Below are 24,643 nucleotides of genomic sequence, written 5' to 3' on the forward strand. Positions count from 1 at the left end.
ATTTGTTGAAATCCAAAATATTGCTCATCTAAACTTTCTCTGTTAATCACTATTACAGTAAGTCTGAGACTGCAAGACACCCAGTAATTCATAACCGGCTCAGGATTTGTTCACCTTAAGGTCAGTTATTCAGTCCCTGAGCTGTCAATCGTTAACAAGAAATCGTCATCTGTAAGTGCAGAGAGTTCATAAAAAGGAAAGCAAGAGCTTTTACTTCAAGAATCTGGACTGAAAAGCCACCAGGTTTCCAGGCGCTGCTTTCCCTTCCTCCTCCTTTGCTGTCCACTGTCCCATTTCATAGGGAATAAGTTGCTGGTGAGGTTTAGTTGAAGGTTCCCCACCCCCAAAAGTAGCCCTGATAAGCACGGTAATGTCCACAAACACTCTGGGAGCACAAAGAAGGGTCCCTGAAATCTGCCACACAGGAGGGACCACACAGGAGGTGTCTCTTGGGCTGACCAAGGGCCAGGGAGAGTTTCTGAGCAAAGCGGACAGAGGGGAGAATTTCTAGTGGAGGAAGAGATGTGCACAAAATCAGTGAGAAATTAAAGACTCCAGGGTTTTCAAAGAACTCTAGTGCATCTCTTCATAGGACTGGAGCATAAATTAGGAAGGAGGTTGGCTAAGAACCATGGCCAGACATGCAGCCAGACGCCAGATGATGAAGGGGGCTCGGGGCTCTGGGCTCTGCTAAGGAGAGTGGTTGGTATTCTCTAGCCACGAAGAGGTATGGAACATTCAGAACGAAGGAATGTCCCTGGCAGGTTTGCAGTTTGGTGGAGAATGGATTAGAGGGAGGCAGACAAAACCAGAGATAAACCAATTAGGAGTATGAGGAATATCAGGAAAGATAAGAGGGTATGATTGGGGAGGGATGAGGAGTAGGAGAGAGGGAAGGATTGACACTAAGGTTCATGGCTGGGCTGACGCATTGGGTTCTCGGGAGAAGGGAATACAGGAGAAACGGTGAGTAAGTTCACTTACTATGAACATGTCCAATAGATATTAGATAAATGGTTCTAAAGGACAGAGGGCCAGCCCTTGAGAGAGACTGGGAGACCATCAGTACGTAAGTGGTAATTAAAGCACTTCTGAGTTTCTTTCCAGCGCTTAGATCCTGTGGTTCAGTGAATAACGGTAATCTCTTCAACAAGTGCCCATTTCAGGAAGTCTAAAATTAGCAGTGGCCTGTGTGAAGTGACTTGATGACACAGTGCAGTTACCCTTCTCATGGTTGTGATTAGTAAATCAATTGTGATCCCAGCCTGATGCTGACATTGAAAATCCATCAGGGCAGATTTATTGAGTGCCTTTGTGTTAGATGCTGCAAGGGAGATTCATTTTTTTAAGATGTGAAATAATTTCATTGAGTTTTTCCATTGAAGTCGAGTAAGATGAAGAGGCAAAAAAGGAAGGATAGAGGTGAGAGGGATTGCTCGCGAAGGTCAGGAAGTGGGGTTTAGTAGGAAGACAGTGAATGTGGTTTTAGGCTTGGTAAGTTTGAGATGATAATAGAAGATGAAATGATCAAGAATGAGAAGGATCCTGACCGGAGACAAAGTTCTGGGGATCTGTGCCCTGTGAAGTCTGGAGAGTGTGGAAAGGGTGGAGAACAGAGAAGAAGGGAGTGCTGAGGATGAAGCAGATCCCAGGGAGGGCTGAGCCCCGGCAGACACCACCTTCAGGCTGGAAAAGGGTGACAGTGAGCCAGAGTGGTTAAAGGTAGAACGAGAATAATACTCTGCCTGGGGTCGTGAAAAGGGAGTTCAAGGAGAAGATGTTGACCAGACATAGAGGTCTAGGGTGATGATGATTGACTGGGAAATGATCATTGAACTTAACGATAGGTTGGCCATTGGTGTTTTTTCTCAAAGGGGTTTTGCGGGATAAAGAGTTAGAAAGACAGATCGTAGGTCATTAAGGGAGGAGGAGTAATAATTATAATAGTAATAATAGTAGGTAACATGTACACTTCCTACGTTACATGCCAGGCAATGTTCTAAGCACTTTATACATGTTATTTTGTAAATTATCATAGTAATTCTAGAAATGTACTAATATTATTAATGTTATTAGTATTGTTACTGTTTCCTTTTTACTGTTGAAGTATATTAGGAGATAAAAGCAATGCACGTAGATAGTTCTTTTGATATGTTTTGCAATGATAGAAGGAATGGAAAAACACGGTTGGTGACATCATGGTAAAATGAAAGCTTTTCCACGAGATTTTAACATTTTTGAAGGCAGTGAGGGAAGGAGCCAGGGAGGAATAATCGAAGATGCAGGGAGAAGGATGAGCAGGTGGGGTTATAGGAAGAAGAGACTGGTAGGGATGGAGAAGGGGCCCCGGACACAGTTTTTGAGTTGAGAAAATTAAGAAAAGTTTGTAGTCACTCATATTTTACAATTCAGAAGTGAGACAGTCTCTGAAGTTATGCTTGATAGTGTTGGACAATTAGGAAGAGAAGTAAGAGCGCTGCTGAATATCATTGCATGCATCTTCTTTTTCTTCTTGAAAAGTTTTTGACTTGGCGTTTAAAATTTTAGAAAGAGCAAACTCAACTTTATTAGTATGAACTCCCCCAAACTAAATTCTGTCGAGTGCAATTTAACTTGTCATTTTCTTTATCGTTTGTTATCTTATTTCTTTATTTGAACATAAACGTGAAATCCTCTTCACATGTATTTGGATGCCGTAATTGCATTTTCTCTTGATTGTTTCTCCAAAAACTTGTGTTTGGGGCCTGTGTAGTCCAGAGGCAGAGAGGACAGGGAGCCTGGAGGGTGGAATGTGCAGTGTGGCCATAAACAAGGAGAACGGGAGTGATGGGGATGGGAGAATGGAGAGGAAAGTGAGTAGCTGGGCGGGTAAAGAAGAACTGCATCAAAAAGTCCATTTGTAACTTCACAATTGAGACATCACTTTTATGAGAACATTTTTATTAACAGGGGATAGAAAGCACAGGACTACTATCATCAAGTTTATTATAGAGAACAAAGTGAATTTACAAGTTAGCCACTGGCTAATCAGTTGGAGCAACACTGACATTTAGGACCTGAGCGGCTATAACTTGGTGACAGGAAATTGTTTCTTGTGAATAAAGTCTTTCTTCTAGAATAACTGGGACTGGCTGGCTGCACCACTGAACTTATCAGATCAAATCCTCCCCCTCCCCCTCCCCCTCTCCCCCTCCCTCCCCTCCCCCTTCCCCCTCCCCTTCCCCCTCCCCCCTTCCCCCTCCCCCCTTCCCCCTCCCCCTCCCCTTCCCCCTCCCCCTTCCCCCTCCCCCTTTCCCCCTCCCCCTCCCCCCTTCCCCCTCCCCCCTTCCCTCCCCCTCCCCCTCCCCCTCTCCCCCTACTCCCATCCCCCATTCCCAGCCCCCTTCATGGGAATGCTGTTTAGACTTGACCAAGGTTATCTCTAGGGTTGAATAAACCTTTGCCCAGGCAGGCCAATGCTTTCAGCTCCCAATTCGCCAGGTAGAACTATTAGCATTTACGGCAATCAAAACAGGTGACAATACTTTCACATATTTCTGCTGTAGGAATCTCCTCTCCTTGGAAATAAAGAGTTGAAAACATTTAGAAAACACTGACCGTGGCAACTGCAGCAGTCATTTCAGTTTGAAAACATTTCCTGAGGAAAAGTAAATGTTTTCTTTCTCATAGAACCCAGTATTTTGTCTAATGAGATACGTTCATCAAAACATTTTATGTATGTGTAAAATGTTTTAGAAGTTCATTCTGTGTAAACATGATCATCTCATACTAATCGGGGTGTGTTGAGCACCTCTGTCTATCCATTAATAGCTGGTGTTTGTCTGTCTATGTTTTGTGTCTCATGGTCAATGTCTTTTTTGCAGATATTGATGAATGTGTAAACAACACTGTTTGTGACAGTCACGGGTTTTGTGACAATACAGCTGGCTCCTTCCGCTGCCTCTGTTATCAGGGCTTTCAGGCCCCACAGGATGGGCAAGGGTGTGTGGGTGAGTTTTTAGATTTTTTTCTCCCGACATGTTTCATATCTCTCTATCAAAAAGAAATCAAAGTCATCAACCACAGGAGATATGGAAGCAAGACAACTGGGCAGAATTGCATCATAATTTGATCTTGTCGTCCGGTTTGGAGATGTGCAAAAAGATCCTGTGGCTTCTGAAATGGTTAGGGACATTCAGAAATAGAGAAGCATAACTTTGGGTTTAAATGTATATTAAAAAGAGCATCTGTTTAAACTCTTAGCTGGGTATGTGGAACGCTTCAGTCCCTCCTGCACAGGAAATAGAGTCTGGTGTGTGGTGGAGCTTGTCTGTCTTCAAAATGCACCTCCCTTAGGCAAGTGCATTTAAGGAAAAGTGTTGGCAAGAGTTTCTGTTTCCAGGAATGACACCCGTAAAATGATGCTTTGGATTGTGCAAGCATATTTCTTCAATCTGTTCTGGGATTGTCGGAGCTGGAAGGAATCTTGAATATCATCACATGTCCTAGAATATGGTCCAGCACATGCTCACATAAAAGAAGATACTTTATAGTTCATGTTCTGATCAGCCATGATTTCTTTAAGTGAAATTCATTATGAAACATTTGCAATTAGAGCAGTTAAATGGGAAGGAGGGTATTCATTTCATAACTTCACCTATTACAAGGCTTTTTCTTTATTCTTAATTAAGGAGGAAACCTCTGGTCGTTACATGGCAGATGACACTTGATGAGGAGTCAGTAACTTTTTAGTTTGGAAATTTGCAATTAAAGCACCAATTCATTTCCCATCCAGATTAAACTGGAAAAACAAAATCTAGAAATTGAACAATAAAAGCACTTGAATAGTAACCGCCTTTAAGCTAACACTGTCGTTAACACTTGTTCCAATTCCTGCTGTAGTCTCCTTTGCACTAAAATACAAGTGGTAAAAACCATCTGCTATTCACTAAATATTTTGACTTAATAGGTTATGTGGTCTGGCCCCCACTTAACCTTCTCAGCCTCACCACCTGCTTCTTCCCCATTTACGTTCCTGCAGCGTAAAACTGCTTATGGTTGTTCACGTAACTGGGAAGTTATTAGGCTGTTGTTTGCTCCTTCTTCTGGCAATATCCTCCTGGCCTCCCCTTCCCTGAGCCTAGATCCATCCCACGCGTTCCTAAAGCTGGAAGTTAGATGTCATCTCCTCCCAGATACCATCCCTGCTCCACTTCTCACTCCAACTGAGCTGTGATCCCTCCTCCTGCTTCTGGAAAACTTTGAACAAATTCTATTATAGTACTTACAACCTTTGTTGCAATAATTTAATCATGTATGTACTGCCTGCAGCTGCCTTTTCCAAGGCAATACGGTCCGTGTGATTGAGAATTTTGTGTGTCTCTCTCTCTCCTTGCTGGGCCTAATGTTTGGCCTGTTGTAGGTGCTCAGTAAATGTTAACTGTTACCTAATGAGGTATCAGATGTCAAACCACTGACACCACATAGCTCCTGGGCTCCTGGTTAATGTTCATTTCTAACCAGTCAGAGGAGCACACCGAACCCATGTTGATGCTTCATTTTGACCCATAAAATACCACCCTTATAGAAGGAATATTTGTTATGTTAATGAACCCAACAAATATCGTTATATTTGTGTGTTTCTTCTCTCTTTGAAAAATATTAACTGAACACCTCTTATATGTACCTCACCACTCTGGGTGTTCTATAGAGTTTAAGAGATGAATCAGCCCTCTGGGACCAGCCCTTGGCCACACTTTTCCCTCTGCTTGGACCCTGGCTGCCCACCCTTCTTATCTACGCATCCTTCAGGTAGAGCTTGGCTCCTATATCACTTCCCTAACCCACCCCTGCACTTAAGGTCCACTGTTCCATGCTGTCATCGTGCTCTGTACTTTTCATTCCTAGCACTTCTCCTGGCCTGTATGATTATCTGATTAACTTCCCTGACTTGACAGGAAGCTCCCTGAAGGCAGGAGTTGGGCCTGCCTGACTCATTATTGTCTCCCCAGTCTGACCCATAGAAGTAAACTATAAAATATTTTTTGATTGAATGTACAGTCTGGTAGGAGAGATTTCAATAGCCTTGGAAATATTACAAGTTAGAAAGTAGAAAATTCTATTTGACAGTTACCTAAAATTGATAAATGCAAACTGGCAAATTTCTAAAGTCAGTTTTTCTGGTCTAAATTATGACTGCCCAGGTTGATTAAATATACCAACTGTCTGCTTTACTTTGTCATAATATCTTTACATAAGCAAAACTCAGCTCATTGGATTTATATCTGTTTATATACAAAGTGAAATGGAAAACCGAGGTAATTATCCAAATAAGTCAAGAGACATAAACTTTTTGTCCAATTAACTGGGAATAGCAGGTGAAAATAGTATTTTTTTTTCCTGAATGATTTGGATAATTGCTCAAATTTTTAACTTTGTATAAACCATCTCAGAGTGTGCTCATGAAAACTGATGTTTGTACATGTTTAATCATGTTTAATGCATAAAATACATGAGCATTTCAGATGCCAAGTCAGGTACTTTGTTTAACTGGACACTCATTAATAAAATTTCTTCAGAGGAGAATGGGTAAAAAGTAGTATTGGGCAAGGGCAAACATAAAATTAGCCTTTCTTTATGGCTATGTACTTAAATAAAATGGACTTATCTGTGAGTTTTTAGTGTTTTAATTAAGTATATTTAAGTACAAAAGAAAAATATCTGGCAAAATAGAAATTACACTGTGGAACACCAACAGAATTTTTAAAGGCATCGTGAAATCACTGAGGAGTTACTGGACCAGTTTGTTTCCCATGAATGATTAATGTAGCCCAGTGACTACTTACAGGGGTTGTTCCTTCATTTCTCAAAGGGATACACAACCTGAATTCTGGTTGTTAAGTTATGGACATTTTGGCTGCTAGGAAACTATAGTTTTAGACATTTGAGTAGATTTAAAACAATTTCTAAAAATGCACTTAAAGAATTCTGCAGTTTCTGAAGTGCCAGTGCTGCTAATTTTCCTTGAATTAAGAACTGAGAGAGAAGTGTCATATTATTTAAGACCTCATTATGTCAAAAAGTCAGGGAAGAGAAAATTAAACAAAGTGTACATACGATGCTTGCAGTACAATTCCGAGTTGTTCCTTAAAGCCAGGATCGGAGTTTGGAAACTTTGCTTTGTGTTTTCACGGTCCTTTCACACAAACCAAAGCTTTCAGCCCTGCCTCTGGGAGCCCCTTCCCCCAAATAGCTGAAGGGTTTGATTGCTCCCAGGGGGTCGCCTTGTTTCCAGCAGACACCACTAGTCTTGGCACAGCTGGTAAAATAAAGAGCTGTCAGGAGTGAGGAACACGTCTGACTTGATCTGTGCTCCCTTTTCCAGATGTGAACGAATGTGAGCTGCTCAGTGGCGTGTGTGGTGAAGCCTTCTGTGAAAATGTAGAAGGGTCCTTCCTGTGTGTGTGCGTTGATGAAAACCAGGAGTACAGCCCGATGACTGGGCAGTGCCGCTCCCGGGCCTCGGCAGGTAAGTGACACTGTGTCGGGACGGAGGGCTTCTCTCAGGGACCTGTACCTACACAGGTCTGGGCCAAACACTCTGGGAGTGAGGAAGAAATAACCAAATATTTTGGCGCCATGCTGTTTCTGGAAGCTTCCATGCTCTTTCCGAGCCTGCCTTATCAGTGGAGTTAGGATGTGGGTGACGACTGTTGGAGCTACATAGCCTCTAATGTGCTTTCCAACCCGGAGACGCCATGGGTAGGGTGAAGGATCCAAAATGATGAGCACATTGGCTGGGAATTGCCTAAAACTCAGAGCCGTCAGCCCAGGCTTTAATATGGCAACATCTCATTAAGTTGCATAATGCTTCTTTCTTGGCCCTTGGAGAAACGTTTTTTGACACTTCTCTAAATTGAAAGCAACATAAAGGCCCCTCAGGATCTACAAAGACTTCCTTCCACTTGGAATTCTTAAGGTGTGTTTTGGGGTTTTTTTCCCCCAGAATTTGGCCTAGAGAGTGGCTGTGATTGTGTTTAAAATTTGATTGAGGCTGTGTCATCATGGCACATATTGAAGTGGAGAGCTGATGCTTTTCCAGATAAATCATCAACTTCCAGATCACCGGTTTAGTTTATGCCATGTGGCTAAAGCATGGTTGTATTTTGAGGGAAGCAGGAGACTAAATGGTCCTTTGAGACCCAAATAAAATGAAACATAGACTGTGTTACTATCTTGCTCAATCCCGGTTGATTTTATCTATGCTTCTAAGAAAGCTTTCGCTCTTCCTCAATAGGGTACACCTGTTCTGTGTGAGATAATTATCTTTGCAAGCAATAGGGAATAAAATATAACAATATTTTCATCCACACACATTTTCTTCTCAATGATTAAATATAGAAAGGTGATGGGTGCAGAATTAAATGTACGGGCAGTAATTCAAAAACACTATGACGAGAAAGAGAGTGTTTCTGGAGGGAAGGGTTGCTCTTCCTTCAGTGACCACCCCTGCAACTCATGAGCCATAAAGAAAAGACTTTTCATTTTAGCTCTACTTGTAATGGAAAAAAACAAACCAAAAATCAAAAACCTGGCTGGTCAATAACAGGACTGGTGAAGTAACTGCCTTTTTCTTATTTGTCTTTGGTTCTATAGAGTAGCACCTTCCCCGTAGTATTATTTTGACTGGAATAATTCACATATAATATTGTATAGTCATTAAGTCATCTATATGAAGGTTAGGTAGTCATGATAGATGCATGTTGTACAATGTCAAGTGAAAAAAAAGATACTCCAGTGATCACTATATGTGGAGGGAGGGAAGGAAGGAAGACGTAAAAAGATAATTATTAGAATTAATGGAAATTTTAGGTTTTTCCTTTATTTTCCAAACTTTTTCTAATGCTTTAAACTGGAATGACCAGGGTTCTGGTCTGCTGTTTTGTGGCTATGTAAGCTTGAGCATATCATTCAACATCTATGAGTTTCAATTTTCTCACCTATAAAAGAAAGGTTATATTTACCGCACAGCGTTTTATGCTTTTTTTAAAATTATATACGTAAAAGCCATTTGTTAGTAACTAAGTACTGTATGAAGTATTAAAATGAATTATTAAAATCCAAACACATAAGGGTTATCTATTTCTCTTCCTTTTGTGATCTCTTCTGAGATGGTGGGTTTTTTAAACTATGAGTACAGTTTTGCTGGAATGTTTTAGTAATGTCAAGAAGTGGTTTGTTCAGTTCACATAGCTTCAATTAAGGTACATGTCTGGGATCCTAAAGTTTGCTCATGTCTTTTTTAGAAGTTAATAATGCTTTAATAGGATCATGAGCCCATCTGAACCAGTTTTGATGAACTGGATTAGCTCACTGTAAACTACTTCTTAAAACTTTACAGCGACTCTTTTTGTAAGCCTTGTTCCTCGTCTCCTATTTTTTAAGTTCTTCGGTAACCAAGTCCTTAACACCTGCTTTGCCTTTTTGCTCTCTTTATCTCCTTGCTCTCTCATTGACTCTTTCTGGAAAGTTCTTCCAGTCAGAGTTCACTAAGTACTCTCCTGCTTTTGCAAAGACCAGCATTTTGAATACTCAGCTTCGTAAAGCTTGTCTGCCAGTGAATACATAGTTTCTCTTTCCACTTAACATTATATCTGATCCTTTAATAGTTTCTTGCTTATTTCCCCATAGTTCTCTGGCTTCTGCCAAATATTGTACATACTCAGTTGTTTTATTGGTCCATGTCAGTATAATCTGCCTTAGTAACTGGATAAGCTTATTAATTTGTATAGTTCCTGGCAATTCTGACTTCTACCATACCTCAATTTGTAGGGTTCTTGGCAAATTCGAACTGATTGTATGGAGTCTTAAGATGGTCTATGATAACATCTTCATTTTAGCAATTCTCTATCCTGAGAGATAGATCAGCTATAAACTGCAGCAGGAGTTTCCCTCCCTGACTTCATCAGACTTCATCAAAGCTCATTTGTTTGAAAAAGGTGATTACAACTGGAAATCATAAAAAAAGATAATACATCTTTTAAATATTTAAGTTTTAACTTAAAGCACGTAATGTACATTTATTCCCCAGTCTCCGAAGAAGAGCCGAGGTCTGTCGAGTAGAAATCCATTTGCATTCTGTATGGGCTTGTCTTGCATAAACCACATCTATTATGCATTATCTGCACCGCCCACTTTAAAGGGAGTAAGAATTTAAAGGCCTTTGCTGAGTAAATAAGTGCAAAGTCACTTTAGGTTTTCATGTTTTTTTTTTCAATTTTCTGCAGTTGTCTTATCCATTCCTAGTTTGATAACCTTTTTTATTTCTTTTTTACTTTTTTTAACCTTAGTCTTTCTAAAGGTTTAACTTGTTCTAGAAACAACTCTTCTACTCATTCATATTTGATTGGTTTATATACTATTTAATTATGTAATTACAATAATCAATACATTGGCACAGTGTTTGAGAATGAACATAGCTGAGTCTCGGTTGGCATACCGCTCAACACGTCAGTACAGAAGTACGCTGACCCACCTGAGAACAGCCAGCTGGCTGTGAGCCTTCCACCTGCTTGTGGGCATTAGCCAGGATGTTTTTCAGAGGACAGGAGAACATTAGTTCATCTAACAAGGGGGTTAAGTGGAGGCTGGTTAAAAGTTTGTATCATACTCCAGTCAAAGAATCTGCTGTTATACAGAACAAAACATTTTGTACCAAATTTAAGTTAAAGTTTTTATCAAGATAGGATTCAAATTAATTTCATTATATACATGATAGACTAACAGCTTAGATCTCATCCCTCCTGGAAGGTAATTAGGAAAAGAAAGATACATTTGCTCTCTAGGCTGTAATATTTTTCCTCGGCTTTAAAATTTCCCCAGGGCAACAGACACTGCAACAAGGAGCAGTACCATCCTCATCTGAAGTGGTATCTCACTGAGGACGGAACTGGGGCTGGATGTCAGCAAGGCAGATTTCAGATCAGTATGCAGAAGAACTTTCCAATAGCTTGAGAGAGTCAGCAGATAACTGTCTCATGAAATCGTGGGTGTTTCCTTAGAGGTGTCCGATAACAGGTGAGATACTCACTGGCTGGCAGAAGGGCTCCTACTTCCAGCATGACATTGTCCCAGGTGACCTTGAAGGTACTTTTGAACTTTAATGTCCTAGGATTTTTATTTCGAAAATATTGTGTATTTGTAATGGATCTATACCATAACCTGGAAGGTTATTACAAAGGTTATACCATAACCTTTGTAATGGATCTATACCATGACCTTGAAGGTACTTTTGAACTTTAATGTCCTAGGATTTTTATTTCTAAAATACTTCTTGGCTCCCACCTAATTTTTTAGGTCTGGTCTAATGTTTTCATTGCCTGGGCCTTTGGCCACTAATCTACATTGCTATACATTGTGTAAAAGCACCTGAAACAGAAATAACTAAAAAATGTCCATATCAGACCACTCATCACCTGTAAGAGGGTATGGCTATGAAATATAGCCTGATGCTTTTATTTCCTCAGTGCCTGTGATAATTACTCAATAAAAACTTTATGTCCTTGGGCACTCTAAGGGAAGCAGTAAATATTTAGTGTTGACAACTGCAGCCTTCAAGCCTTACACACAAAATGCTGTTCTCTGTCTTGATTGGTGCACAGAGGAGACTCTGTGGTGGGAACTGAATTTTATTTTTAAAACAGAAGGTATAATGAAAGGAACACAAAGATATATATATATTATAATTAATGCAGGTGTGCCTTGCTTTAAGAAAACAAAGTAAACAAGATGAGAAATTATAAAACATGTGAATCAGGCTGATTATTTGCATTGTGTAATAATTGTTCTTCACTTGTCTTAAAGCAAATAAACAGGATCAGAAATTAAAGATCTATAAATAAACAAGATCAGAAATTAAAGATTATTTGTATTATAAAATAATTGTTCTTTACACAGTTCATGATAGGGTTTCCTTAAATATCAGTTTTCTCTAATATATTTGAGAGCTTATTCTCACATCGCAAGCTAAGTCCTAGACTTCTACGTCTAGAAAGCACCCTAGTGTTTTTCCAGCCCAGCAACTTTATTTCCAGGTAAGGAAGCCGAGGCCCAGAGAGAAGTTCTAAATGTTATACGTAGGGCCATATTGCTAACAACTGGCAGAATTGGCCCAGGAACCCGACTCCAGGGTCTTTCCCCTTAATTCTACTTCTCAAGGCTGAGGACCCCATGATAGCACATTCTTTTAAAAATTGGCTTCCTTTTCACTTTATTTCTTTGTTTTGTTCTCGTTATTGAAACAATGCATATTCTTAGAAAATTGGCAAATACAAAAATATATCAAAAAAGAAAATCGCCTGCTGTGTTACCGTCCAGGGATAATCTCTGTGACCATGTTGACCTCCAGATTCTTTGAAGGGGCATCCCTACCTCCACTGAACTGTCTCCCAGTTGATCCTCAAGGCACTGAGATCGGGCCCTCAGACCCTTCATCTGGGTGAAACTCTTTCCTCTTGTGACAGTAGTTTCTCATCTTCCCTCCCCCTTTCCTTTTTATTGATTTCAGGACATTACTCTTCCCTGTGTCCTCCTACCTCTTGCACTGGTCTTTTTCTGTCTCATTCTTGACTCTTTCGCCATTCCTTAAATAATAACGTCCCAGAGAGTTGCATGGTTAGCCCTCTTTTTTACTCTGTATTCTTCTCCTGGGATATTTTATCCTCTTCTCCAAGTCAACTTACTTGGAGTATTAATTACTTGGTGTGGATGACCAAGTGAATATCTATGCCTCTCCACCTCTCTCTTGAGTGCCACACTCCTATTTCCAGCTGCCTATTACTGGACCTTCCTCCCAGGGTGTCTTGGAAGCATCTCTGCCTAAAATTATCCAAAAGCAAATTAATTACCATTCCCTCTCCAACCTGTTACTCTCCCTGTGTACACTCATTAATTGCCAAACATACATACTGTAGATCCTGAAGTCATACTTCATTTTTCTCTCCATCCATCCAAGCCATCATAACATTCTGCTATCTCTACCTCAACAGTATCCTTCAAATCTCTCTGCTCCTCTGCTACCACTGCCCTGGGCCAGTCCTTCAGCCTATCTTCCCTGGACTGTGGCACTTGCCTCCTGACTTCTCTCCCTGCCTCTCCCATCAGTTCCTCTTCCACATTGCTGCCAATTCACGTTTTTGAAACATACATCTGGTTTTAAACCCTTAAAACTTTCAGCTGCTTATTCCTGCCTCCAGCATGAAGTCCAAATCCATCAGCAGGGTAACAGGACCCTTATGCTCAGTCATTCATTCCTCCTTGTATTGTCTGTCACCCAGCTCACTGCTAGGCATCGTGCCTGACCTACAGCAGACACTGTAGCCTATTGAGTAATAGGCTTCTCCGCATTCAAGAATGTGTTCCTTCTCTATCCCATCATCTCATTCCCAGCTCATTCTGCAGAGTAAGAATTATTCATTTTATCAAAGATATCATGGACCACACTTAATTGATCTATTCACACTTCTAGGTAGAGGGGACAGTACCCCTATGTGCTTTGGTTAAATTACAAGTAGAGCAAAAAAAAAAAAAAAACAAAAAAAAACAAAAGACCAGGTCCCTGCTATCAGGGGACACTGTGCAAATCATCCTCGTAGTTCTGACAACTGAACCTAAACAGCGTGCTTGTTCTCTGTTCCTGGAGAGGTCCACTACAGGTTTTGTGTATGTACATGTTTTTTTAAAGGCATGAGACCACATATAATATCACTCAACCGTTATATTTGGCACAGTGGGGGTTTTTTTTTTTTATGTGTTTTAGGTAACCTGTAAAATAAATTAACTTTGGGAGAATTTTTTTAAAATAATTTCTGATTGGAAAAAAAAGGCCTTTGGTAGGAAAAAAATTAAAGACAGTGAAACCACAGTATTTAGAATGCAAACATTGTAAAATGCCATAAAACTCCTGAGGTCTTATTGTGTATTTGTAATGGATCTATACCATAAATGTAGCTAAGGCTGAGGAAAATATGCTCATTTGTAATTAAAAAAAAAGAAAAAAAGGGGTCAGGTTTCTTCCCACCTTCAAAAACAAGAGTGAGAAGAGTTTACTACCAAATGATGCTTTTATTTTCATGAAGTTTTATGCTTGCTGTGTATAGTATCTAAAATGAGTTTTTAATAAAGAGGTGTTGATATTTGAATGAACTGACATATCAGTTGAGTAAACCATGTACATAAACCATTTTATCCTCTTAATACAAGAGACACCCACACTGTTGCATTAGAAATGCATTTTGTATCCTAGAATTCACTACCAATAAGGCCTGTTTGTACAGTTCATTTTAAACGTTTCCAGATATTTTACATGTCGCTGCAGATGTGGCTTTATTCTTGAGGTCGTCCTCACAGGGCCTCGCCATGCACGTGTGCCGGTGTTGTGACGGCTCTCATGCTGCTGTGACGTCATCTCCTTTCCCTCTGTGCTGCCTGTTGCACCTCGTCCCAGTGTGCGTCTCCCACTTTTCTTTCTCCGGGGCGCTTTATTCTGCCTTCAGGAGTCTCTTCTTTCACCTAGATCTGCCCGCTTTTCTTCTGACTTCTCCAGTTTCTAATAATATTTCCATCATTGAGACTTTCACTTCTCACCCTCTCCCCAGCCTGTTCCTATCCCAGGCTCCTTCCTCCCAGTGCCTTCTAACTTCTTCACCAGAAAAAGCAAAACCCAAAATATCCTCCATTCCTCCTGGCAAGGATGAGGCGACTCTCTTCCAGTAGAGACTGGCATTGTCCTCTGCCTCAGCACCTAAGTCACAAACACACCTATCACTTGTTCACATGTTAATGCATCCCTGCCCCATTCTCTTGTTCTCAAAATCAGTTCTGTGACTCCTTCCACAGACCACTTCTCCCCTTGCCCGCTCTACCCACACAGACCTAAGGATAGTTGTACTTTTTACTCCTCCTCACCTCTGTCACACCTTACTTTCTAGCCAATTTTTTTTTAAAGTTTATTTTTCAAGAACTTGACTCAAAATATCAGCTCCTCCAGGCAGCCTTCCAGGATTGCCTTGCCCCCGACCCTTTACAGTGTGGCTTACACGCCCAACTTGCTTTCCTTGCACTGTCATGCCTGACTACCTGATTGACATCTTTAAGGATAGGCACTGTGTGAAAGAATCTGCTTTGAAAGTATTTTTGCTCTTGTACTTCACTTTCTAAACTTTATTTTGACTTCTTCCACGTCTTTTACTATCTGAAGTTACCGCCTTTCTACGATCTTCCTTTTTATCTGCATCCCTTCATGTTCAGTCCATTCCTATTGTCAGTGCTTATTTTCTGAAACTCACCAATGGCTTTCTTTTAAATTCCACTTAAAACACACACACACTTCTCATCTTCCAAGTCTTTGAATGAGAAAACTAGGGGAAAAAATGAATTTCCAAGTTCTCTTTTACTCCCTTTGGATTATTACACTGGAATGCTTTTTCTCATAAAAGTATGAGTTGGTATAAAACATTAGTGCCTGTGGTGATTTTTAAAATAAAGAGAATAAAGCTTCCTGAGTAATCCTATTCAAAGTCATTTGCTGAACATTATTACAGACACAGAGTTTTATAAATTGGTGTCTTTTTCAGGACTAGGGCAGGTGTTTCATTTGGGGGCATTGTTTACTCACACGTAGTTGTGATGTGACTCTTGGGTCACTGTCATCCTGTCTCAGAAGGATATGGAGGGGATTGGCATCTGAAGGCCTTCAGAAAATATTGCAAATGGAAAGTGAAAGCAAAGGCAAGGGCCCATTTAGAATGTTTGTGTCCACTCTAACCAAAGAAATGTTCCAGATCTCCCCACTCCAACAGCAAACCTAAGATTAGACATGTTTGGGGAAAGACTAAAGCAGGAAATAATCCTGTAAGTGACGAAGCAAGAGAGAAGAGCTTCTAGAAAGGGCAGTTCACCAGTGGTACCTACTGCTCAAACCCTCTCTTTAATATCCAGAGCAAGGGAAGAGGGTCACGCTGTATGCGGCTTTGTCACTGAACTCTACATCACCAGGATTATCTGCTGCCCCCTGGGCAAAGGCAAAGCAAAACAAACTCAGGCTCGCTGAAATGCTAAGAAGCTGAGCCCCATAGAAGAGGTTTGGGGAGAGCATTAGGCGCTGGACATTGGACCCAACCTAAATGTTCTCCTCCAGAAAGGAAGGATGCTGTATGACCTGCGCCGTCCAGCTCATGGAGTTACTTTGTGTGTCACGTGAAAAGCATCTGTGAAAGTTTCTTCAAAAAAGGCACACACGTGAGAGGTCCAAAAACTCATTTCTTATCAGCAGCCATACATACCCCTGGGATTAAAATATACACATTGCTTTTTATACACAGATGTGAAGCCAACCTCTTAATACATATTGAAAAATCAAATCTGAAAATACTGGAGGTGAAGTAATATATTTCCTAGAAGTCTATGGCATGAGATATGAAGTATGGCTTATTAATAAAATTATTAATTATTAATTGTTATATAATAATAAGAATTAATCATATTAATTATTAATATTATATATAATTATTATTATAACCTTATTAATAAAATCTTTCTGAAAAATAGAATTCATTCTCTTCTGAGCTTGGCACCTTCTATAACTTTTGATTTGATCTTTTAAAGTTATTTTGTGATAGAAAAATTCCTCCCCTAGCGACAGTGACATAAACTCATAGAGATTTTTTAAAGAAATCACATTACATGTCTTTACTGAGTGTTCCCCCTGTGGAAAAATGCTCTAGGCAGTTAATTATTTAAAGGTTAGGAAGATAGGGAAATTGTAGCTTTTCACAGAATGACCTTTGTGGACCAGTTTTTTTAAACGGAATTTGCATCTCTTTCCAAACACGGATGAGGGCCTGACTGACCCTCAATTTCAGCTGTGTAAACATTGAACCTTCAAACTGCTTGGAAAGAAAATAAGAGCAAAACTTGTAATAACCAATGTAAAACCTGAATAATACAGTGATATTGATTATTTCCCTTATGCGATCACCTTTGAGTTTCCTTCCAAAGAAAAAAGAAAAAACTATTTTATTTCTGTGAGTATAAAAAAACATGGTAGAAACAGTGTTTAGATGTATATGAAGTTTTTGACTCAGAAGCCTGTGGTCTCTAATTACCTGTGAATATAGCAGCCTTCATTGAAGTGTTACTGTACAATGTTTCCATCTTGTAATAAAAACTGTGACATATCTACAACCTTGTACAAAGAGAAAAACAATTATTGAGCACTCTTTTAACATCGACTGTAAACCTGATTGGCAAAACTCTAGTTGTGTTGCTGACTTGATTTATATTTCTAAATGCATTCATTAATAACTAACTGTGTTTTAGGCAAACTGAATAAAATGAGTGGAATTGTCCATAGTAATAGTCGGTCAATATATTCACACATATTGGGAGAGAGTTTATAAAATTTTTTACAGGGTTCATGATTGATTTCGTATTAATTTAAAATACCTACCCTTCATTTTCCTCAGTAATACCCTGTGTAAGAGCTTGGAGCCCCTCCTGAAGGGAATAAACTGGTCATGGTGGTCCATTCCATGAAAGCAGGCAAAGCACGTGTCTGTCCCCTGCACACTTGAAAAGCTAGTTGAGACGAGGGATGTGGCAGGTTTTATCCAGTTTCACACACAAGGAAATGATTTAAAACCACTTCATAAACTGCATAGGAATCAGCATTTCAGTTTTTTCCTGGACACTTATTCTAGGTTTGAATTTGTCATTAGCTATTAAGACTTAGAGTCCAAGCTGAATCCTGTCAAGGGTGAGAGAGTGGCATGGACATATATACACTACCAAATGTAAAATAGATAGCTAGTGGGAAGCAGCCGCATAGCACAGGGAGATCAGCTCGGTGCTTTGTGACCACCTAGAGGGGTGGGATAGGGAGGGTGGGAGGGAGGGAGACGCAAGAGGGAAGAGATATGGGAACATATGTATATGTATAACTGATTCACTTTGTTATACAGCAGAAACTAACACACCATTGTAAAGCAATTATACTCCAATAAAGATGTTAAAAAAAAAAAAAAAGGTAGAATAATCTGAGAATTAGCCAGAGTCAAGGGTGAGAGGGATCCTTTACATTCTCATTGATATTCTGCATTCTGGGAGTAATATATACGTCGAAGCTTCGTTTGCTTGCTTTTACTGCCATAAGGGGAAAGAAAGGGCAGTAGCTCTTCTGATAGAATTTTATGACCTTACATTTTAAGAACACCTTTGTTATATATTAATCAGGTTTCCGCAGTCAGTTTGACCCTGCCAAAGTAAATATATAGGAAACTATTATGAGAATAAATCATTAAACTTTCCTAAGAGTATAACGATCTGCCAGCTTTTTTTTAAAAGGTAGGTATTGAGATTAAAGTCTTATCCTTACTGACAAGTGTTATCCCCTTGTCCCTATATAGTTTCTTTGGGTTAAGAATCTGTAGATAGCAGTTCTAATGAAAATATTTCATTAGTATTAATCTAAGTAATTGTGACGGCAGTAGTCAGCTTATCTGACATAGCATAAAATTAAAATAAGAAATTCTAACTGGATCATAGGCAGTAATTTGAACTCTAGCATTTAGTAGGGAAGAGGGTTTTTTTAAAATCATTTTTTAAAAGCACAAACTTGTTTGTAGACTTCAAATCTGATGGAATTAAATCATTTTTAGTATTAACTGAAAGTAGGTGGAGTTGTTCTTATCATTTGTATTCTATCATATCACCTTGACTTTTATCACAGAGGGTTAAACAGACTCTGTTGGAATATATCAATATATTCTTTAGGACACACTTGAGCTGGGACTAGAACCCAGCCTTGAAATTCTACCCCGAGGCTTAGCTGGCTCTTATTTTTTCATTCAGGATCATATATTTGCAGCACTTTAAGTAGATTTCTAGTAATGAAAGGGTTTTTTTTTTTTTTAATAGACTCAGGTTACTGCAGTGTTTTTCTATTTGTCTTCTTCTGCTTTGTACTGTTTAGAAAATTTAGGGGGGCATGGTTATCTCAATAACCATCTAAGGGTTAAATATTATGTGTGGCCCCATATCTCTGGTCCAGTGTTGGGGAAAATTTTCATTGATTTACGTAGGTGTTCTAGCTCAGTAAAGAATGACCCTATGTTTGTCAAGAAAGCAGATATGGAAACTGTACTCACAGCCAAATTTACAAGAATAAAGTAATTGGTTAAGGTAAAAGGAAATGATTTTGACAGATTTACACTCTTGGGGTGGGTTAGAAATCCACCAAAATTCGGGATTCAGGTGCATTTTATCTTGAAGTGGAAGAATCCAACACAAAGTGGAAAGCAGCTTTCTGTAAATGAAGTGCCATTGGCACGTGCAGTCAATCTTTTTTACCACTGTGTTTTCAATTCCGTTGTGATACAGGTAGATCTGATGTATCCTGTCAACACTCTTTTTTACTTTCTCTACTCTCTTTAGACTTAGAAGTAGATCAACCCGAAGAAGAAAAGAAAGAGTGCTACTATAATCTAAATGACGCCAGTCTTTGTGACAACGTGCTGGCCCCCAATGTCACCAAACAAGAATGCTGCTGTACCTCTGGTGCTGGGTGGGGAGATAACTGTGAGATTTTCCCCTGCCCGGTCTTGGGAACTGGTAAGAATTAGCTAAGTGCTGTGTTCATACTGGTATTTGTTGTGTGGTGTTCATGGGCCTTGGAATGTTCTCATTTGGATTATTGAAGCCTTGAAATGGTAACATCTACTGGTACCTGCCATAGTCAAATTGAAGTGAGATTACCTTAGAGTGGGTTTCATTCAGGGCTGGACCCATACCCTTATCCCACTTCAGTATGAATTCTTAAACTTCTGTTTCTCACAGAATATGCTGTTATAGTGACATTCCATATAATATTTTGGCAGAAAGATAATTCAGTTTTATTCCATTTTTAAGGTAAAACTAATCATTTTTGCTAACAATGACACAGCATTATTCCTAACTGGAGCTTGCATATTTAAGCTAGGATTTTGGATTCTTATTGAAATTTGAAAATACTAGAGACCACAGTAATGGAGAAATAAGTCATAACACACCATAGTACCCATAGCTAAAACATGTGTAAATAATATATGGGTAAACTAGCAAGGTTTTTTGTAAATTATACTTATGAAGTCATTAGGTTTATTTGCACCTAGTCTGTAATTTTTGAGATTGTACTGAATTTATTTGTCTGAATTAGATGACAAGATTTGCCTTAAAGTCTCTGAGTCTGAGAAAGCAAAACTGAATTTAAAACGTACTCGTGGAAGATACTTGTTGTTTTTTTTCAACTTTTTTTCCCCCTTTTCTCTCCTGAAATCAGCTGAATTCACTGAAATGTGTCCTAGAGGGAAAGGTTTTGTCCCCACTGGAGAATCCTCTTATGACGTTGATGGCGAGAACTATAAAGGTCAGAATCAAGCAGAAACTAATTTGCAATGTGTGTGCATATTTGACATTCAAGTAAACTTGAATGGCTTGGGTTAGACAGAAGAAGAATTCTTTTCAGCCATGGAAACTAATTACAAAGCCTTGAATCCTACCATTGGAAGAAGGCTCCAGTGGACTCTAGGGAGAACCGTGGCTTGGGAGTTAGAACACTTAAGGCTGTATGACAGTGGGACTTCACTTAAGATTCTGGGTTTCCACTTCTGAGATAGGAATAATGTTTCAAAGGTTGTCATGAGGATTAAATGAGATAACATATGTAAAAGTACTTAACACAAAATTCTGTACTTAATAAATTCATTCTTTTATTGTAGAATTATATTAGAAATCATAAGTTAGGACCAATATAAATTTGACCATCATCAGGTTGGCCTTTAATGGTCATCAACAAAGCAAAGATTCTTGCCTTTTTAGAAAGCATCCTACTTTGCTAGGACCATTTACTAATGGCCACAGATTAATAATAAGGAATGGAAAGGAAGAAAGCAAAAGTAGATGTGTGTTTTATATACTTAATGCTATTAGCCTGTAATTCTAAAATAAATGTGCAGCTTTTTAATTTTGGTGAAATTTAAACTACAGATATGAGTATTTCCTCATTAACCACTAACTTTTAACATTTCAGTGATAGAGATATTATGACCTTTTACATACAAAGTGATTTTTTTTTCTTTACAGTTTAACATTGAAAACTGTTAAGTGGCTGGAAAACAGACTAAAAACATTTTTATTGTCTATCCATTTTTGCAAACTAGTGTTTTACTAATATGGTATAATTCAGCAGCTGGATAAGAAATTCCATCTGTGTTTTTTTAAGTACATCTATGATTTAATTCAGTGAAATAACAAGACTTAGTTCACGAAATGTGTTTAATGGTTTTCAAATTCGCAAATATCATACACTATGTTCTTTCAGAGATGTAGTGAAATTTCACTTTGTGCTATGAAGTGGAGCCCTGATTTCACCGTAAAGTCATCCTCCTTTTTAAAATAAAAATAAATTCCTCTTCACCCTATCTTGGCAGTGCTGTAAATGGTTGGAAGAATATTAGATTTGGATTCAAACAGTCATATATTGTCGACTTGGTTTTGCCGTTTTCCAGCTGTGTAACTTTGAGCAATTTATCTATGGAGTCTCCAGTTTTTTAAATGAGGACTAGACGACATTAGCTTTAAAATGTTAGAAATGATGCTAATAATACTTGCACAAAAGCAATAGATCACACTTTTTGAGAGTGTACCGAGTCCTCTGCGTGGATCTTCTCATTGAATCCTTTCGATCCTATCGATGTTCCTCTTATCTCCAGTTTACCACTGAGTAAACTGAGGTTTGTGGACAGTAAGCTCTGTAAATTCTGTGGAGGAAAATGGGTCTGCCAGCATTCTTAGCAACTGTGCTTTCATTAGCTCATTATCAAGAAAGAGGACTTCCGTCAAGTTGCATCAAACTCTTCGTGGGAGTTTTCTTCACCTCAACTAGTTAACGGGCCAAAATATACATTTATAGAAAGGCACATGTCTTAAAGGGTATTTTCTTCAGAGAATATTATTGGTGCCATTATGGAACCCGTAGACTCTTTCATCAAATACGAGGTAGCATCTCCGAAGCTCTATTTACAAATATACCTTCCCTGATAATGTTTTGGGCATTGCTCCATAAACAGAGAAAGAAGCCTGATTATATTTCTGCCTCTGTGAATTAGTCCGAACTTTAAGAATTTGATATTTCTGTGTTTTTAAGACTCTTTGTAATATAAATATTATAATATCTAACTTGCCCAATATTGGTTAGATTCTTCTATTTAACTGAAAAACCCCAAATAACTCCTCTTTCTAAATATTTCTCCGTTGTTTCCCCCATAGATGCAGATGAATGCCTACTTTTTGGACAAGAGATCTGCAAAAATGGCTTCTGTTTGAACACTCAGCCTGGTTATGAATGCTACTGTAAGCAGGGGACATACTATGATCCCGTCAAATTGCAGTGCTTTGGTAAGTTTTAAGAGGCTATGGTGTGATGTGCTATGCAAGTACACGGAAAAAATAAGTAATGCTACATATCAAAACAACTTCTTTGACTCTAAATCATGTGTTGAAAAGATCTGTAAATGTTTTATGGATCTTTTTCTTGAGCAATATTTAAGAAAATAAAAACCCTTCATACTACTATTTGAATAGATTTCAAAGAGTTAATATTCAATGTGGAATTATAATTCAGGTCACTGGTATAACCGAAGTGTTCTTTTGGTCTGGGGAGCCTCCTGTCTCATCACTCATACCATGCACTGAAAGTCATCTTTAAATACTGACCCAGACTTTAATGCCTAAGCAGAAAACCATATACACTAGGCAGAAAAACACAGCAAAAGGAAATAATTTTAAAACTGTCATACAGAGACATTTTATCCTAGATTTCTAAGCGTATCCTGTTCTTAAATGTTTTCTTTCCTTATTTAATGTCAGCAGCTGTAGGGCAATGTTATTTTTCCAATCAATACAACTTAACATTTTTAGAGTTGGAGCTGTTCTCTTTTGGATGATGATGTGTAGCTGATTAAAATGTGGCAGCCCCTGGAATCTGGACTAAATTCAGCAGTGTATTAAGTTTGGTTAAGTGTATGAGGTGCAGCTGATTGCTGATTTTCTGTCATTTTTTTTCTCTTAAGATATAGATGAGTGTCAAGACCCCAACAGTTGTATTGATGGCCAGTGCGTTAATACAGAAGGCTCTTATAACTGCTTCTGTACCCACCCGATGGTCCTGGATGCTTCGGAAAAAAGATGTATCCGACCAACTGAATCACATGGTATGTTTGGATATGAGATGCAAGTCTGTGTCCAAATAAATGTCATAAGGTTTTCCTTTTGACTGAAATGTGAGCTGTTGGAAAATTAAAAAATTGATTCCTTGGGTATTTTGAAATAATTAAAATGAGATGCTAAGAGAAAGAATAAGATGCATATCATCAGTATGTAGGAGATTTAACACCTTGCACATACTGATTTAATGGACAACAGAATACGGAGTGGCTGAACAGATGGCAGAGCTGTTCCGTGCCTGAGGGTTGATCACATTGAACCATTAAAGGCAACTGAGGAAGATGTAAATTGAGGGAAAAATAATTAGGTTTGCTTGACTAGACTGGAGGACACAGATGAGGCTGGACAGAGCAGAGGGCAGAATTCGTCAGATTGGTGGAGGGCTCTGAAGTCCATCGGTAGGAATCCCTGTTCATCCCCGAGAAGGCAGTGTGCCGCTGACTGATCAATGGCTTAATTGATCAACGTATCAGCACATTCAGGAGACTGCTTTGGTTGAAATCAATTGAAAAGTAGAAAGGTTCGAATTAAGGACCCTAGGATGAAGTGTCACTAGTTCAGGGCTTCGGCAAATGAAATGGGTGAAAAAGGATGAATCCCAAAAATTTTATGTAGAAAGAAATGGTAGGATTTGACAGAAGAGTAAATGTGAAACATCAAAGACCAGAAGAATAAGGAGTCCATCAGGATTATGAAGTACAGGCAAGATAGTGGAGGGTTTTATGTAATGATGGAAGCTACGGAGGGAAGGATTTAATTGGAACATGATGGGCAGGTTGAATGTCAGCTGATTGGAATGACACCCAGTTGGAGGTGACAGAGGTTTGATCCATGGAAAGACCAGACTGGCTTCAGACTTTTGCTTGGAAGTCACTCTTAGAAATAGGGATGGAAACTCTGAGACTCGCTGGCTTCTACCACAGTGTTTATGAGATAGGAATAACAGTGCAATTGTCATGGAAGCATGTCTTCCCTTTCAGAACAAATTGAAGAAACCGATGTCTACCAAGATCTGTGCTGGGAACATCTGAGTGATGAGTTTGTGTGTAGCCGGCCTCTCGTTGGCAAGCAGACAACATATACTGAGTGCTGCTGTTTGTATGGAGAGGCCTGGGGTATGCAATGCGCCCTCTGCCCCATGAAAAATTCAGGTGAGCTCCTACCTAGTTCCTTCTATTGCAGGCCTTTGGAAAGATCCTTTGGAGCCTGACAATTCTCTTTTACTTATACATCTTCACCTTCACTCCTGATATCTTACTTTCATCAGAGGGGTGTGTGTGTGCGCGCGTGTGCGTGTTTAGGGAGTGGAAGAGCAGGCTTGCATAACATCTGGCTCCTGGTTTACCTC

The 24,643-nt window shown here is 39.2% G+C and overlaps 1 protein-coding gene across 6 annotated transcripts in view; it reads left to right on the forward strand.

Moving 5' to 3' along the window:
• The window catches only part of LTBP1 (latent transforming growth factor beta binding protein 1), a 419,491-nt gene that overhangs the window by 365,298 nt on the left and 29,550 nt on the right, over window positions 1-24,643 (forward strand). For all 6 annotated transcript variants that reach the window (XM_068564861.1, XM_068564862.1, XM_068564863.1 and 3 more), the window contains 7 exons: window positions 3,864-3,989; window positions 7,364-7,507; window positions 19,468-19,644; window positions 20,351-20,437; window positions 22,339-22,467; window positions 23,142-23,282; window positions 24,276-24,446. In XM_068564861.1, coding sequence (XP_068420962.1) covers window positions 3,864-3,989; window positions 7,364-7,507; window positions 19,468-19,644; window positions 20,351-20,437; window positions 22,339-22,467; window positions 23,142-23,282; window positions 24,276-24,446 — 975 coding nt within the window. The remainder of the gene's footprint in view (window positions 1-3,863; window positions 3,990-7,363; window positions 7,508-19,467; window positions 19,645-20,350; window positions 20,438-22,338; window positions 22,468-23,141; window positions 23,283-24,275; window positions 24,447-24,643) is intronic.

The sequence above is a fragment of the Eschrichtius robustus genome, chromosome 15 (genome assembly GCF_028021215.1).
Source record: "Eschrichtius robustus isolate mEscRob2 chromosome 15, mEscRob2.pri, whole genome shotgun sequence".
Classification (NCBI taxonomy): Eukaryota; Metazoa; Chordata; class Mammalia; order Artiodactyla; family Eschrichtiidae; genus Eschrichtius; species Eschrichtius robustus.